This window comes from Trichechus manatus, unplaced genomic scaffold (genome assembly GCF_000243295.1).
Source record: "Trichechus manatus latirostris isolate Lorelei unplaced genomic scaffold, TriManLat1.0 scaffold00202, whole genome shotgun sequence".
Classification (NCBI taxonomy): Eukaryota; Metazoa; Chordata; class Mammalia; order Sirenia; family Trichechidae; genus Trichechus; species Trichechus manatus.
Window position 1 is genome coordinate 1989635 of NW_004444138.1, and position 12486 is coordinate 2002120.

General features: G+C 40.8%; 1 protein-coding gene across 1 annotated transcript in view; it reads left to right on the forward strand.

The window, feature by feature from the left end:
* Nucleotides 1-12213, forward strand: part of SH3BGR (SH3 domain binding glutamate rich protein) — an 85421-nt gene extending 73208 nt beyond the window's left edge. Inside the window, exons 4-7 of the mRNA XM_004388000.3 lie at nt 832-906; nt 2007-2099; nt 9343-9496; nt 11583-12213. Of these exons, the coding sequence (XP_004388057.1) occupies nt 832-906; nt 2007-2099; nt 9343-9462 (288 nt within the window). The 3' untranslated portion in view covers nt 9463-9496; nt 11583-12213. The remainder of the gene's footprint in view (nt 1-831; nt 907-2006; nt 2100-9342; nt 9497-11582) is intronic.
* Nucleotides 12214-12486: the final 273 nt, after the last annotated feature.

The following is a 12486-nucleotide window of genomic DNA, read 5'->3' on the forward strand; positions in this document are numbered from 1 at the left end:
TAAATCTTCATGATCTCTGACTTGGCAATGGATACCATATGACACTAAAAGCACAAACAACAAAAGAAAATAAATGAATAAATTGGTTTCATCAAAATGAAAAACTTTTGTGTTTCAAAGGACACTCTCAAGAAAGTGAAAAGACTACCCACAGAATGGGGGAACGTATTTGGATATTATATATCTGATAAAGGGTTTGTATCTACGATAAAGAACTTTCCCAATTTCATAATACAAAGATACAACCCAATAACTTACCCATATATATGTATATATAACAAAAAATTGCCATTGCAACATTTTTTACATGTTTAATTCAGTGACTTAATTACTTTCATCATGTTGTACAGCCATCACCACTATCAGTTCCATTTCTGTTTTAAAAAACACAAAATACAACAAAAATATCAACCAACCAAAAAAATAGCTTCTGTGTATGCATTAGGATAGAGTTAGGTACATATCAAATATTTAATATTGATTCTGACAGGCAGGTGGGACTGGAGGGTGTGTGTATGGCTTAATTTGTTGCCTTGAGCTTGAAGTGCTTTTGTAATAAAAATAATTTAATATTGTAAGAATCTGGGAACCACTGGAGAAGTCAAAAGCGCCTAAAGTAGGGAGTGTAGACCTAGCCTTGTCCGTAACTTGCAATGTGTCATTTTTCTGCCTTTATTTTCTTGTCTCCAAATAAAGCGTAGGGTGGTTATGGCTGTCCTACCTACTTAGCTTGCAGTCTTGTTGTGAAGATAAAATGAACGATGAAGACAGACATAATTTGAAGAGCTAAAACGTATTGAAATGTAAACTATTATCGTTTATATGATGCAGGTGACAAAATCGCCTGAGGAAGCATCTTCCCTTCCCAATGGTGACGTGACGGGAGAGGCACCCAGCACTGCAGAGGTAAGGGTTGATATCCCAGCCTGGCTTCTTCCACACCAGTGTCCTCAAACTTTTGCTAGCTCCTAATCTCTCTCTCTCTTTCTATACATCTATTATCTATCTATCATCTGTCTGTATACCTGTTTGTCTGTCTACCTGTCTATTACCTATTTTATGTCTGTCTATCATCTGTCTGTCTCTCATCCACCCACCCATCCATCCATCCATCCATCCGTCTATCATCCGTCCATCCATCTGTCCCTCCTTCGGTCCTTCCCGCCATCCATCCTATCTATCTATCTGTCATCCATCCATCTTATCTATCTGTTTACCTATCATCCATCTATCTATCTTATCTATCTGTCTGTCTATCATCCATCCACCACCCATCCATCCACCCATCCATCCACCCATCCATTCACCCATCCATCCATCCACCCACCCATCCATCCAATCCATCCATCCATCCATCCATCCATCCACCCATCCACCCGCCCATCTATCATCCATCTATCTTATCTATCATCCGTCTGTCTTATCTATCTGTCTATCTACCTATCATCCATCTGTCTTATGTATCTATCTGTCTGTCTGTCCATCTATCTATCATTCATCCATCCATTATCTATCTTTTTGTCTACCTGTCTGTCTATTATCTATTTATCTGTCTATTATCTATCTATGTATCTATCTGTCTGTCTACCTATCTATTATCTATTTATCTACCTGTCTGTTTATCTATTATCTATTTATCTATCTATCATCTATTTTTTTAATATCTGAAATTATTACAGCCTCCCTCCACACAAGCAGTAGAAAGCAAACACTGTAAATATCGAATCCTTTGGCGTTCTCTTCATAACCCTTAAATGAGTGAACTGAAACTCCTCGTTCATGGAGTTGATTAATGTAAGTTGATTGACTTACACCAATAAATCCAATCAGCAATTTCTAGGTTCAGTGATCTTATACTCTAGTAGTTAATTGACTTAATAAACATGATCTCTCTGCCTTATTTATATACTATGCATCTCAATAAGAAAATCACAGCATGCACGGCCTGGTTTTTCCCTGGTAGTTTATCTAAGGCGAGTGACACTGTGGGTTTCCTCTATGACCAGGAAACAGAGAAGGCTGAAGAAAGTGGAGAAAATGAGGTGCAAAAAGAGGACGGTGAAGATGTGGGCGACCTCCCCGAATCCCAAGAAAAGAATGTGAGTGCTTTTTTCACTGTAGTTCATCACATTCAGTTCTGTTCAACAAACATTTATTGAGCTTCTGCCAGGTGTCAGGAATGGTGCTGGATTCTGAGCATACAACACTGAGCCGATGCAGTTAGTTCATACAAGAGTGCCTTCACTTGTGACACCAGCTGCACAACCACCCCCAGGTTTGATAATTTGCTACAAGGACTCACAGAACTCACTGGAAGCTGTTTTGGTTTGTTACAGAGAACCAGTAACCAGTTACCATTGAGTTGACTCCAATTCATGGCGACCCCACGTGTGTCAGAATAGAACTGTGCTCCATAGGTTTTCAGTGGCTGATTTTTTGGAAGTAGATCACCAGGCCTTCCTTCTGAGGTGCCTCTGGGTAGACTGGAACCTCTAGCCTTTCAGTTAGCAGCCGAGCACATTAACTATTTGCATCACCCAGAGACTCTGTCATAGAGAAAGGATACAGATTAAAATCAGCCATGGGAAGAGGTGCGTAGGCAGAGTCCAAGAAAGTACCAAACGTGGAGCTTCCAGACGTCCTCTCTGTATGGAGTCAGGGCAGCGTCACTTGCCCATTGATGATGTGTGACAAGATGAAGTGTGCCCGAGCCTTGGTGTCCAGAGTTTTTACTGGGACTCCATGGTTAACTGCCTGTGTGACTAACCTTCAGTCTTCAGCCCCTCCGAAAGTAGGATGGATACTGCAGGACCCAAAGCCGCAATCATAATGCACAGTGTTACACTGTCCGGTGTCCAAGGCCCCCAGGCAAATAAAGACAGTTTTTCTAGAGATCACCTCCCAGGAGGAGAGGCAAAGACCAGATCTCTCTTTGTTGTTGTTGTTGTTATTTGTTGTCAAGTCGATTCCAACTCGTAACGACCCTATAGAACAGAGTAGAACTGCCCGATAGGGTTTCCAAGGAGCGGCTGGGGATTTGAACTGCTCACCTTTTGGTTAGCAGCCAAGCTCTTAACCAGTGCGCCACAAGGGACCTCTCTTTAGGTAAGCTTAAATTCTTTACTTCGCAACAAGACAGTAAACATTCCAACAGCTGTCAGTGTTAAGCAGAGTGATAAACCAGGTAGGTGACTGAGTCATGGGCAGGCACATCTGATCTCAGCTGTTGCGTACGCTCACTCAGTACACACTTAGAAACACTCAAATGATTCCATTGGAATGGGGAGGAATATTTATCTAAGTATATTACATTGGTTTCTAAAAAACAGAAATGGCGACAGGAACCATATCTCGTTTAACGACCTGGATTTCTGGACCAACTCCCCAAGCCTCTGGGTTCTTACATAAGATGCCAATCTACTTGATAACATGTTGGGGGCAGCATTTGGGAGGTCAGGGAAGGTGAGTACTGAAAGGACCATTAATTTGTGACTATGAAGGTCTTACCTGGACCTTCAGGCCCACTGGAAGGACAAGGGCTCATGGAGCTTGGCCTGATGACACAGGGAAGGGTGAGGAGCCAAGGATGAGAGGGGGCACTTGGTGAACGGTGCCCCTAGGAATTAAGGAGGAAAGCAGAAGTTCATCTCATTTTCCAGCCTTCTCTGAGAAGGGGATTACAGAATCATGAGAATGTTATCGACCCTGGAAACGTTGCAACTTATTCATGTTTGTGTTCAGTTTTTATCAAGGCAAAATTATTTTAAGTTGTGTTCTTTGAAAACTCAGTGGTCTTATCCAAAAATCTTTTAAGACTTTGGCTTAATTGACTACATGATTATGGTCTCAGAATCACTCTTCTCGTCTCCCTCCAAAAGCAGTCTTGAAAGAAGTTGCTTTTTCAAGAGGCAGATGTTGTTATAGGCCCTTGAAGAGCTCACAGGTCTGCAGCTGGGTCCCTCTATGCCTGAAGACTGGGGAAATGCTGCCCTCTGATTCAGCACCTTCTGAGGCCAGATGCCCATACAGGACACGCTTCACGCCAGCCTCCTGTCCTGACCCATGCCTTACCTGACTCTGACCACTGCTGTCCTTCACTCTGTCCGTGCACCATTTCAGCAGCTGACTTTCCCTGGCGAAGTTCCCAACAAAATAGCTGCTGTTTAAGGCTCTGAAATGCCCCACCTCTGAGGCTTCCTCCTGCTGGTTTTCTTAGAAGAACAACAGAGGAAAATTATTTTAAGTTGTATGCTTTGTCAAGTTACTGGTCTATACTTTATAGTGAGATTTTTGAAGATCTTGGTTAAATTGGCGACATGATTATTATATCTTTAAAAAACAACAACTTTTGTCAGTATAATTGTTTACCAACCATAAAAGTCAATCCAAGCAAGTGTGTGTTTTACTTTGAAGGCTCTGCCTAATGCTGATATTTCGTAATTCTGTGAGCCATGGATAGAGGTTTAAGATGCTTATTTAATTAATATATCCTCCCTCATCCCAAGAGGGATTTGAGGCAGGAGTAGCATACATAATAAATGCATTCATTCAACATTTCATTGACAAATTGAATGCTGCCACATGCCAGGTAGATTTCTAGGTACTGGGGATGGAGCAATAAAAATGGCAAAAGTCCCTGTTCCAAGGAGCTTACCATCTATGGAGCTAGTGATGTTAATATCCAAAATTACTAAAATCTCACTTGATCACTTAAGGCTAAGTATTTCTATAAGTTCTTTGAGCAGTTGCTTTCTCTGTTCAATGTACCTTTCAAGAAATCAAGGCCAACTGAAATATTGATAAAGAGTGCTAGGTTTCTGTGCCATTACTGTTAGCTAGCTATGATGCTGGAAGCTATACCGCTGGTATTTCAGATACCAGCAGAGTTGCCTGTAGTGGACAAGTTTCAGCAGAGCCTCCAGACTAAGACAGACTAGGAAGAAAGGCCTGGAGAGCTATCAGAAAATTAGCCAATGAAAACCCTGTTTATCAAAACAGAATATTATTCAATACAGTGCTGGAAGATGAGTCACTAGGTTGGAAGGCATTCAAAATACAGTGTCCACAACAGTGGACTCAAGCATACCAACGATCATGAAGATGGCGTCGGACCAGGCAACATTTCGTTCTGTTGTACGTGTGGTTGCCATCAGTCGGAGCCGACATGACAACAACTAACAACAACAACAACAAACTTGTAAAAGTTGAGACTAGCAGTTATTCCAATGACTCCCTACCACCTTCCAGGCTAGTTCTAAGGCTGACCCCATTTTTAATAGTGTGTATCTTATTTATTAATGTTTCAGCAGAAAACCATTAATAAAAATTGTATTTAGAAAAATATAAAACTCTACATAATCAATAATTCTATACTGCATATTTACATTTTTAACCTGGTTCCATGTGGATCAGATGAAAATTAATGTTCTTTGAGATCCTAAGAGTTAATAGTGGACTTCATGCATTCATTTCACCAGGCATTTAACACACGCTAACTGATCTTCCACCTTGGTTCCAGACATTGGGGATTCAAAAATGAATAAGACACAAGTCATGCCTCCAAGGAGTACACACAAAAGTCAGGGAGACATAAGGAAATAATGACCTCGGGAGCAAGTAAGGGGGTTTCCTAACTCAAGGAAAGTCTTCCTTGAAAGTGTCGTTTTTTAGCAGTGTCCTGGAAGGTGTGACTGTTGTAGGAAAATTGCAGGGAATTCAGTACAGCGAGGCATGAGGCTAATGGGATACACAGGGGCCAGGTCGTGATGGTCTTTCAGCCAGTCTAAGGAGTAGGATTTATCCTGAGAAGATGGAACATGGGGGTAGTGTGGTAAGGTTGGTTTTTTTCTAGAACAATGTTTCTGGCTACAGATATAGAGCAAATTGGAGACGAAGCAAGACTGGAGGTGATGATGATCACTTGGGGGCTCCTTTCAGGAACCCGGGTGAGAAAAGATGGCGGTCATGGCAGAGGGGAGACAAGACATGGGCGTGGATCAATCAAACCCACATTTTCTGGACACCAACTTCGAGGATATATCAGATCAACATACATCAAAATCCCCACTTTTCACTTCTCTGACACTTCTGTTCTGACATCAGCTGCACATGCAGCACTTCTTCCTCTGACCCTAACCACCCAGAGCTAGGTCACAGCTTACAAGTTAAACGGTACAGTCCTCCAGATACCGAGTCTGCCCAAGATTTCAATGCCAGCCTCAAGCTTGGAGGCCCTCATGACACCCTCGATTTTGACCTCCTGGTTACAAATTTGGGGTTTTCCCTCTACCCCTTCAGGATGCCAGCCCCAAGCTGGGGGTCCTCCTGGGCTCCCTCACTTCTTCTTTTTTTAAAAAAATGCTTTATTGAGATATAATTGACATACAATGCATTGCACATTGCACATATTTATTTTTTCACTCATATTTCTTTTTTTTTTAATTGTACTTTAGATGAAGGTTTAAAGAGCAAACTAGTTTCTCATTAAACAATTAATACACGTCTTGTTTTGTGACATTGGTTGCCAACCCCATGACATGTCAACACTTTCCCGTTCTCGGGGTTGGGTTCCCCATTACCAGCTTTCCTGTCCCTCCTGCCTTCTCGTCCTTGCCCCTGGGCTGGTGCGTCCATTTAGTCTCATTTTGTTTTATGTTGTTGTTAGGTGCTGTCCAGTCGGCTCTGACTCATAGCGACCCTGGGTATAACAGAACGAAACACTGCCCCATTCTGCGCCATCCTCACAATCGTTGTTATGCTTAAGCCCTGTCTAATCTTATGGTTTTGTGGGCCTGCCTAATCTTTGACTGAAGGGTGAACCTCAGGAGTTACTTCATTACTGAGCTATAAAGGTGCTTGGGTGCCATACTCTCAGAGTTTCTCCAGACTCTGTCAGACCAGTAAGTCTGGTCTTATTTTTCTTTTGTAAGTTAGAATTTTGTTCTACATTTTTTTCCAGCTCTGTCTGGGACCCTCTATTGTGATCCCTCTCAGAGCAGTTGGTGGTGGTAGCTGAGCACCATGTAGTTGTCCTGAACTCAGTCTGGTGGAGGCTGTGGTAGTTGTGGTCCATTAGTCCTTTGAACTAATCTTTCCCTTGTGTCTGGTTTTCTTCATTCTCCCTTGTTCCAGATGGGTGGGCTCCTGCACTTCTGACCTGCTGGCTCGCACTGCTCCCTTTGTTTCAAAAATTCTCTGGAACAACTCATAGAACTCACAGAAAGCGCTATACTGATGAACAGACTTTTATTATAGTTAAAGGATATAAAAGAAGAGACGTATAGGATGAGATTTGGGAGGGTTTCCATCATGAAGCTTCCATGTGCCAAAAAGGGATGCATCACCCTTCCATGTGCATTGGTGTTTTACCAACCAGGAAGCCCATGGAGCTTCCGTGTCCAGAGCCTTTACTGAGGCCTCACTGCATACACATGATTGATTGAATCAGCCCACCTCCCCTGAAGTCATCCAATATCAGGAGGTGGTTTTTCTGGCCTGACCAACCCCCACCAGAGTCACTAATTAACATAAACTCTCAGGCGTAGTCTGGAAGCCTATAGATAACGAAGGTAACTTAATTACTGAGGAAATTCCAAGGATTGAGTTATCTCTCAGGAACCAAAGACAAGTTTCTGTTAGAAGCTTGTGTGATTGGTAAAAAAACCTTTATTTTCTCTTGGTAATGGAAATGAGTATTGGGAAATGAGCAGGGAGAAAGAAGCCTTCCAAGACTGAAGAAGCTATTACTCTTATGTTTCCAGATGCAGACAGGAATCGTTTCTCTTTCCATTCTTCTCTTCCTTTTTTGAGACATTCTGATTCTACTAGTTTTATTTTGAAAGCTTTAAAGAATGATCTTTTTCTTTTTTTGGGAAATTTTGTTTTGCTTCCTATTAGGCACTAGGGGAGGCATTCGTTATAAGGAGCTTTATGATAATTTTCATTCATTTAGCACTGAAAAGTTGGCATGTTATTTTCGTATTGCCGATACTGTAGACACAGCACATCATGAAGCGGAATTGAAATTCTTAGTCAGCTGCTTGCCTGTTGAACCTAGGGTTTATTAGTTGAATTTAGGGAATTTTTTAAAAATTCAAACAGTACTGGACATAATCATTTCAATGTTAGATGAGTCAGTTCAGAGAACATTAGTGATTCTAAGGGCAATCCAGAGAGGCATTCTCAGACTCTCCTTACTCTCTTTCCATCCTCTCATGTTAACTAAGTCTCAGTGACATTCATTGTAATCAAGAATTGTAAGAATATTGTTTCTGAACATTTTTGGATTAATCATTTTAAAATGTTGATCAGAGAGCTAAACTAAAATTGAGAACTCAAGGGTAAGGAGAATAATTTACCAAAAGCCACGTGTGGTTTCTAGGTTTTCAGTGGATGCTCATCAACATTAAAAGGTCTCAGATGTTAACAAGAAAATTTTATTATTTTAGAAATTACAAAATAATTAATGACCTTTATAGAATATTTAGAAAATGTACATAAGAGAATAAAAGTATCTTATAAGCTTGTTACCCAGAGATAACCACTAGCTACACATACGCACACCGCACATGTTGATCAACACTCTTTTGTAATTTACTTTTTTTTTCATGTAATATATCTATATTTGGGGAAGGGACAATAAATATAGATCTGCCTTATTTTTTCTTTAAGTTAATTTATCAAACTAATCCTTATTCTTGGATCTAAAGATTATTTCTAGCTTATTCTACACTATAAATTTTCGATTATCTGAAAGTTATATCTTTCCCATAATTATTTCTTTAGTGTTGCTCTTGCTAGGCAAAGGAATTTGGCCATTCCTTTTTATATGCAAAAAATAAGACAAACCATTCATTTGGAAATAATTGCAGGCTCCTGATCACTTTGGCTTGAGGACATTAGCTTGTTATAACAAAATATAAACAGCTCATACATTTAAAGCGTCATCCCTTCTGAAGAAATTCTATTTGCTGAGATTCTTTTTGTATTTTATTCTTCTAACTGCCTTCTGAATTTTTCAAGGTAATTTGATGAGAATGGTCTACTAATATGCACTGAAAACTATGTGCTTAAGAGAAATCATGAAACCCGTTAGAATTAATGTACTGCATTCCAAACTGAGGAGTCTGTATTATAAGGGTGATATCTCTGTGTGTTTGTGTGTGTGTGTGTGTGCATCTGGGTGAGTGTGTGTATGTGTATATGTGCATGTGTGTCTGTGCATGTGTGTTGGGTGGGGGTGTGTGGGGGACCCTCAATTCTAGTCTATTTTACACTCCTTTTCTCACTGTAACTCTTGACCCTTACACTTCTCAGTAATAATGTAATTTTTGTTAAAATAAGACGGAAGAACTGGCCGAGGAAGGAGCAGAAGATGAAGCAGAAGAAGAGGAAGCAGAGGAAGAAGAAGCTGAAAAAGGAGAAGAACCAGGAGAAGAAGAAGAAGAAGGAGAAGATTCATAGACCTTTTCATGCTTTATTTCTTCAAGTTTTCCAGGTAGCTACATGATTCTGGGGTTGAAAAACGTGTTTATTATAGTACGTTGTCTATATTACATTTCACTGGGTAATATGAGAAAAGCGGATTCCAATCCACATACACCTGCCTCTCTTCCAAGGCACTGGTCTGCACTCCTTACTGTGTCCCATCTCCTTTCCAGAGCCTCCGGGCTTGTAAGCCCCATTGGGTCCATTTCTTAGGCACTAGGATGCAAGATGCTGTGGTCGATAGGATTTCTAGGAAAATGCGTACCTTTGAGGTGGGGAAGAGTTTTTTTGGTAGCTATTTCCTTCTTCTATATAACTTTTCTTTAAGAGAAGGTACAAGAAGTGTTCTGTTATGAGCATGCTATTAGTTAGATTCCTCTACTGACCAGTGCACCTACAGATCTACAGGTAAGACAAGCGATGTCCATAACAATGGCAATAAATGACAAACTTAAAAAAAAATCACAAAGCTGGCTGTTGATTCATGAAAGAATACTATGGCTGCTAGAGTTCTAGTGATAAGTGCTTGATATTACATTTTCATTTATTCAATATAAACCAGGACACTCATGTAGAAACACCGTGGAATATGGTGAAGTCACTTTAGGTACCTTTGACAAGTAAGGTTCTGCTGTCTTCTAGATTTACATTTCTGTTGATGATGAAAAGTAATTATGTCATTCTTAACCATTTTTTACGTGCCACATAAATGTATTAATCAGATAATGGGAGTACCTAATGTTAGTGGGTCATTGAGTCCTATGTATGTGGCTGACATCACTAGACAGCGGGCAGATATTTATGCAAATGTTGTATTGTTATTATTAATATTATTTGACAACCAAGGTCAGTGATGCATATATTTTTGCTCTATTTACTTCTGCTTGGTAAAAGTCCTTTAAAAATTATGGAATCTTAATGTAATTGTTTTAAAAAGTTGAATATAAAATGATGCACTGAGAGAGAATCCTTAATGTTGACCAGTGGCTTCATAGGCTGATTCCAAAAAAAAGTCAAAATACAGTTTGTGACTAGCATGTTTTGCTGTTTCTCTGACCACTTCTAGTTTGGAATCCAGTGCATAGGATGTTGTTGTGAGGTCACGGCGCCCAACAGTGAAGGAGTGGAGCAGAAAGCAGCCTGAATCCTCCACCTCCCTTACAGAGAGGGTCCCAGCTGCTCTAATGTAAGATGGCAGTGCACTTAGGCAGCTGGGCAAACCATTTGCCTCACAAAGACGAACTCATCGCATAACTCATGGATGTTCCAGACATTTTATTTGAGAAGATGGTTTTAGATGGAACATGGCAATACAATTTCAGAGAATTCTTTCCATATTTGGAATTGGAGTCAGAATCTTAAGTTGATGGTTGAATCCCAGGAGAAATAATATATAGTGCGAGACTCTAAATTCTATCTCCCAAAAGGTTGCCAACTTGATACTGTCCTCTACTATAGCCATGTTGTTGTTGTTAGCTACTGTCAAGCCAGCCCCCGACTCACAGCGTCTCCATGCACAACGATCTGACTGTTGTGATCCATGGGGTTTACATTGGTTGATTTTTCAGTAGTTGATCCCTGTGCTTTTCCTTCTTGTCCATATTGGTCTGGAAGCTCCGCTGAAACGTGTTCAGCATCATAGCAACACACAACCCTCCACTGACAGATAGTGATGGCTGCGTGTGAGGTGCATTGGCCAGGAATCGAACCCGAATCTCCCACAAGGAAGGCGAGAATTCTGCCACTGAACCACCACTGCCCTCGGATATAGCCATGAGCCATTTAAATTTCCTCCTCCATGACTGAGCTGCGAATTCAGCCTCTCTATTTTCCACGAAAAGGCAGTGGAGAAACTATCGTTGGGGCTGTTGGGCTCCTTACGATGTTTGACGTGTGTTAGTACAGAGAAAAGATAGGAACCTGGCCTAGTTTTTTGTGAGAAAAATTTCTTTCCCTTGCACTTGGGAACAAACAGTGAGTAATGGTTTATAGAGTAAAAGGCAATCCTTTCCTTTATTGGGTGTTTGATAATGAAGATTGTGGTGAACAGTCTCTGTCTCCCTGATGATCTGCTCCCTACTTTCCCTTTCTTCTAGGAAACACTAGTCACAAAGCAACATTTCAACCATCTCTCCACAAACCAAACTCAACAAAATGCTTTAGCCTGAAGCCAGCACACCTTTCCCAGGACATCAGGGGTCACCAAGGAATTGTCTCACTCAGCGTAGGTTGATGTACCTGGACATACCTGCTCAACCAAATCAATGTAAAAATAAACGTGAAGATGACATATGTGTGCCTTCATGTGCCTGAATTTTTGGCCTTTGTTATTTTTTTTTGTTGCTCTGCATGAACAGACCTTTTCACTCATATTCTGAAAAAGTGATTTCAAGGGCTAGAACATCTCTTCATGAAATAGCAAAAATATTCCCTCTTGTATGTGCCGTATGCCATTTGTCTCAGAATTAGCTCTGAAAATGAATGTGTTTTCCAGAAAACGATCCTTTCAATAAAGATCAGTAGCAAATAGTTTGTTCCAAGGAGCATTATTTCTTGATTTACAGTCTCTGCTTGTATGCGCCTGAACTCCACCTGTCTGTTGCCAAGTGTGAATCACCTGCTGAACTTCGCTGTCTGCACAGCGATGGATGTTCTCTATTGTACTCATGCTTTGGTCCACGTTTTCAGTTGTACTGACTGTCTCATTTTGTATTATACATGCTGCTGCCCACGTTATCTTTGAAGACTTAGTTCAATGTAGCCCTACCATCCACATGTGTAAGGGATGATGGTAAAGACACATAGATTTGTACCCCAATGCCCTTTGCACGTTCCTGGAGCGGAAGGGAGCAGCTGTTTCTGTTTGTCCTGCTGGTTATTGACTTGCAGCCATAGCTGTTACATGCAGAGCCTGTTAGTATAATTTTGCCTTCTTCATCACCAGGAGTGTCTGTTCACCAAGAACTGGTTTGGCCCTGATGACTTGTACCCCAGGTAGGT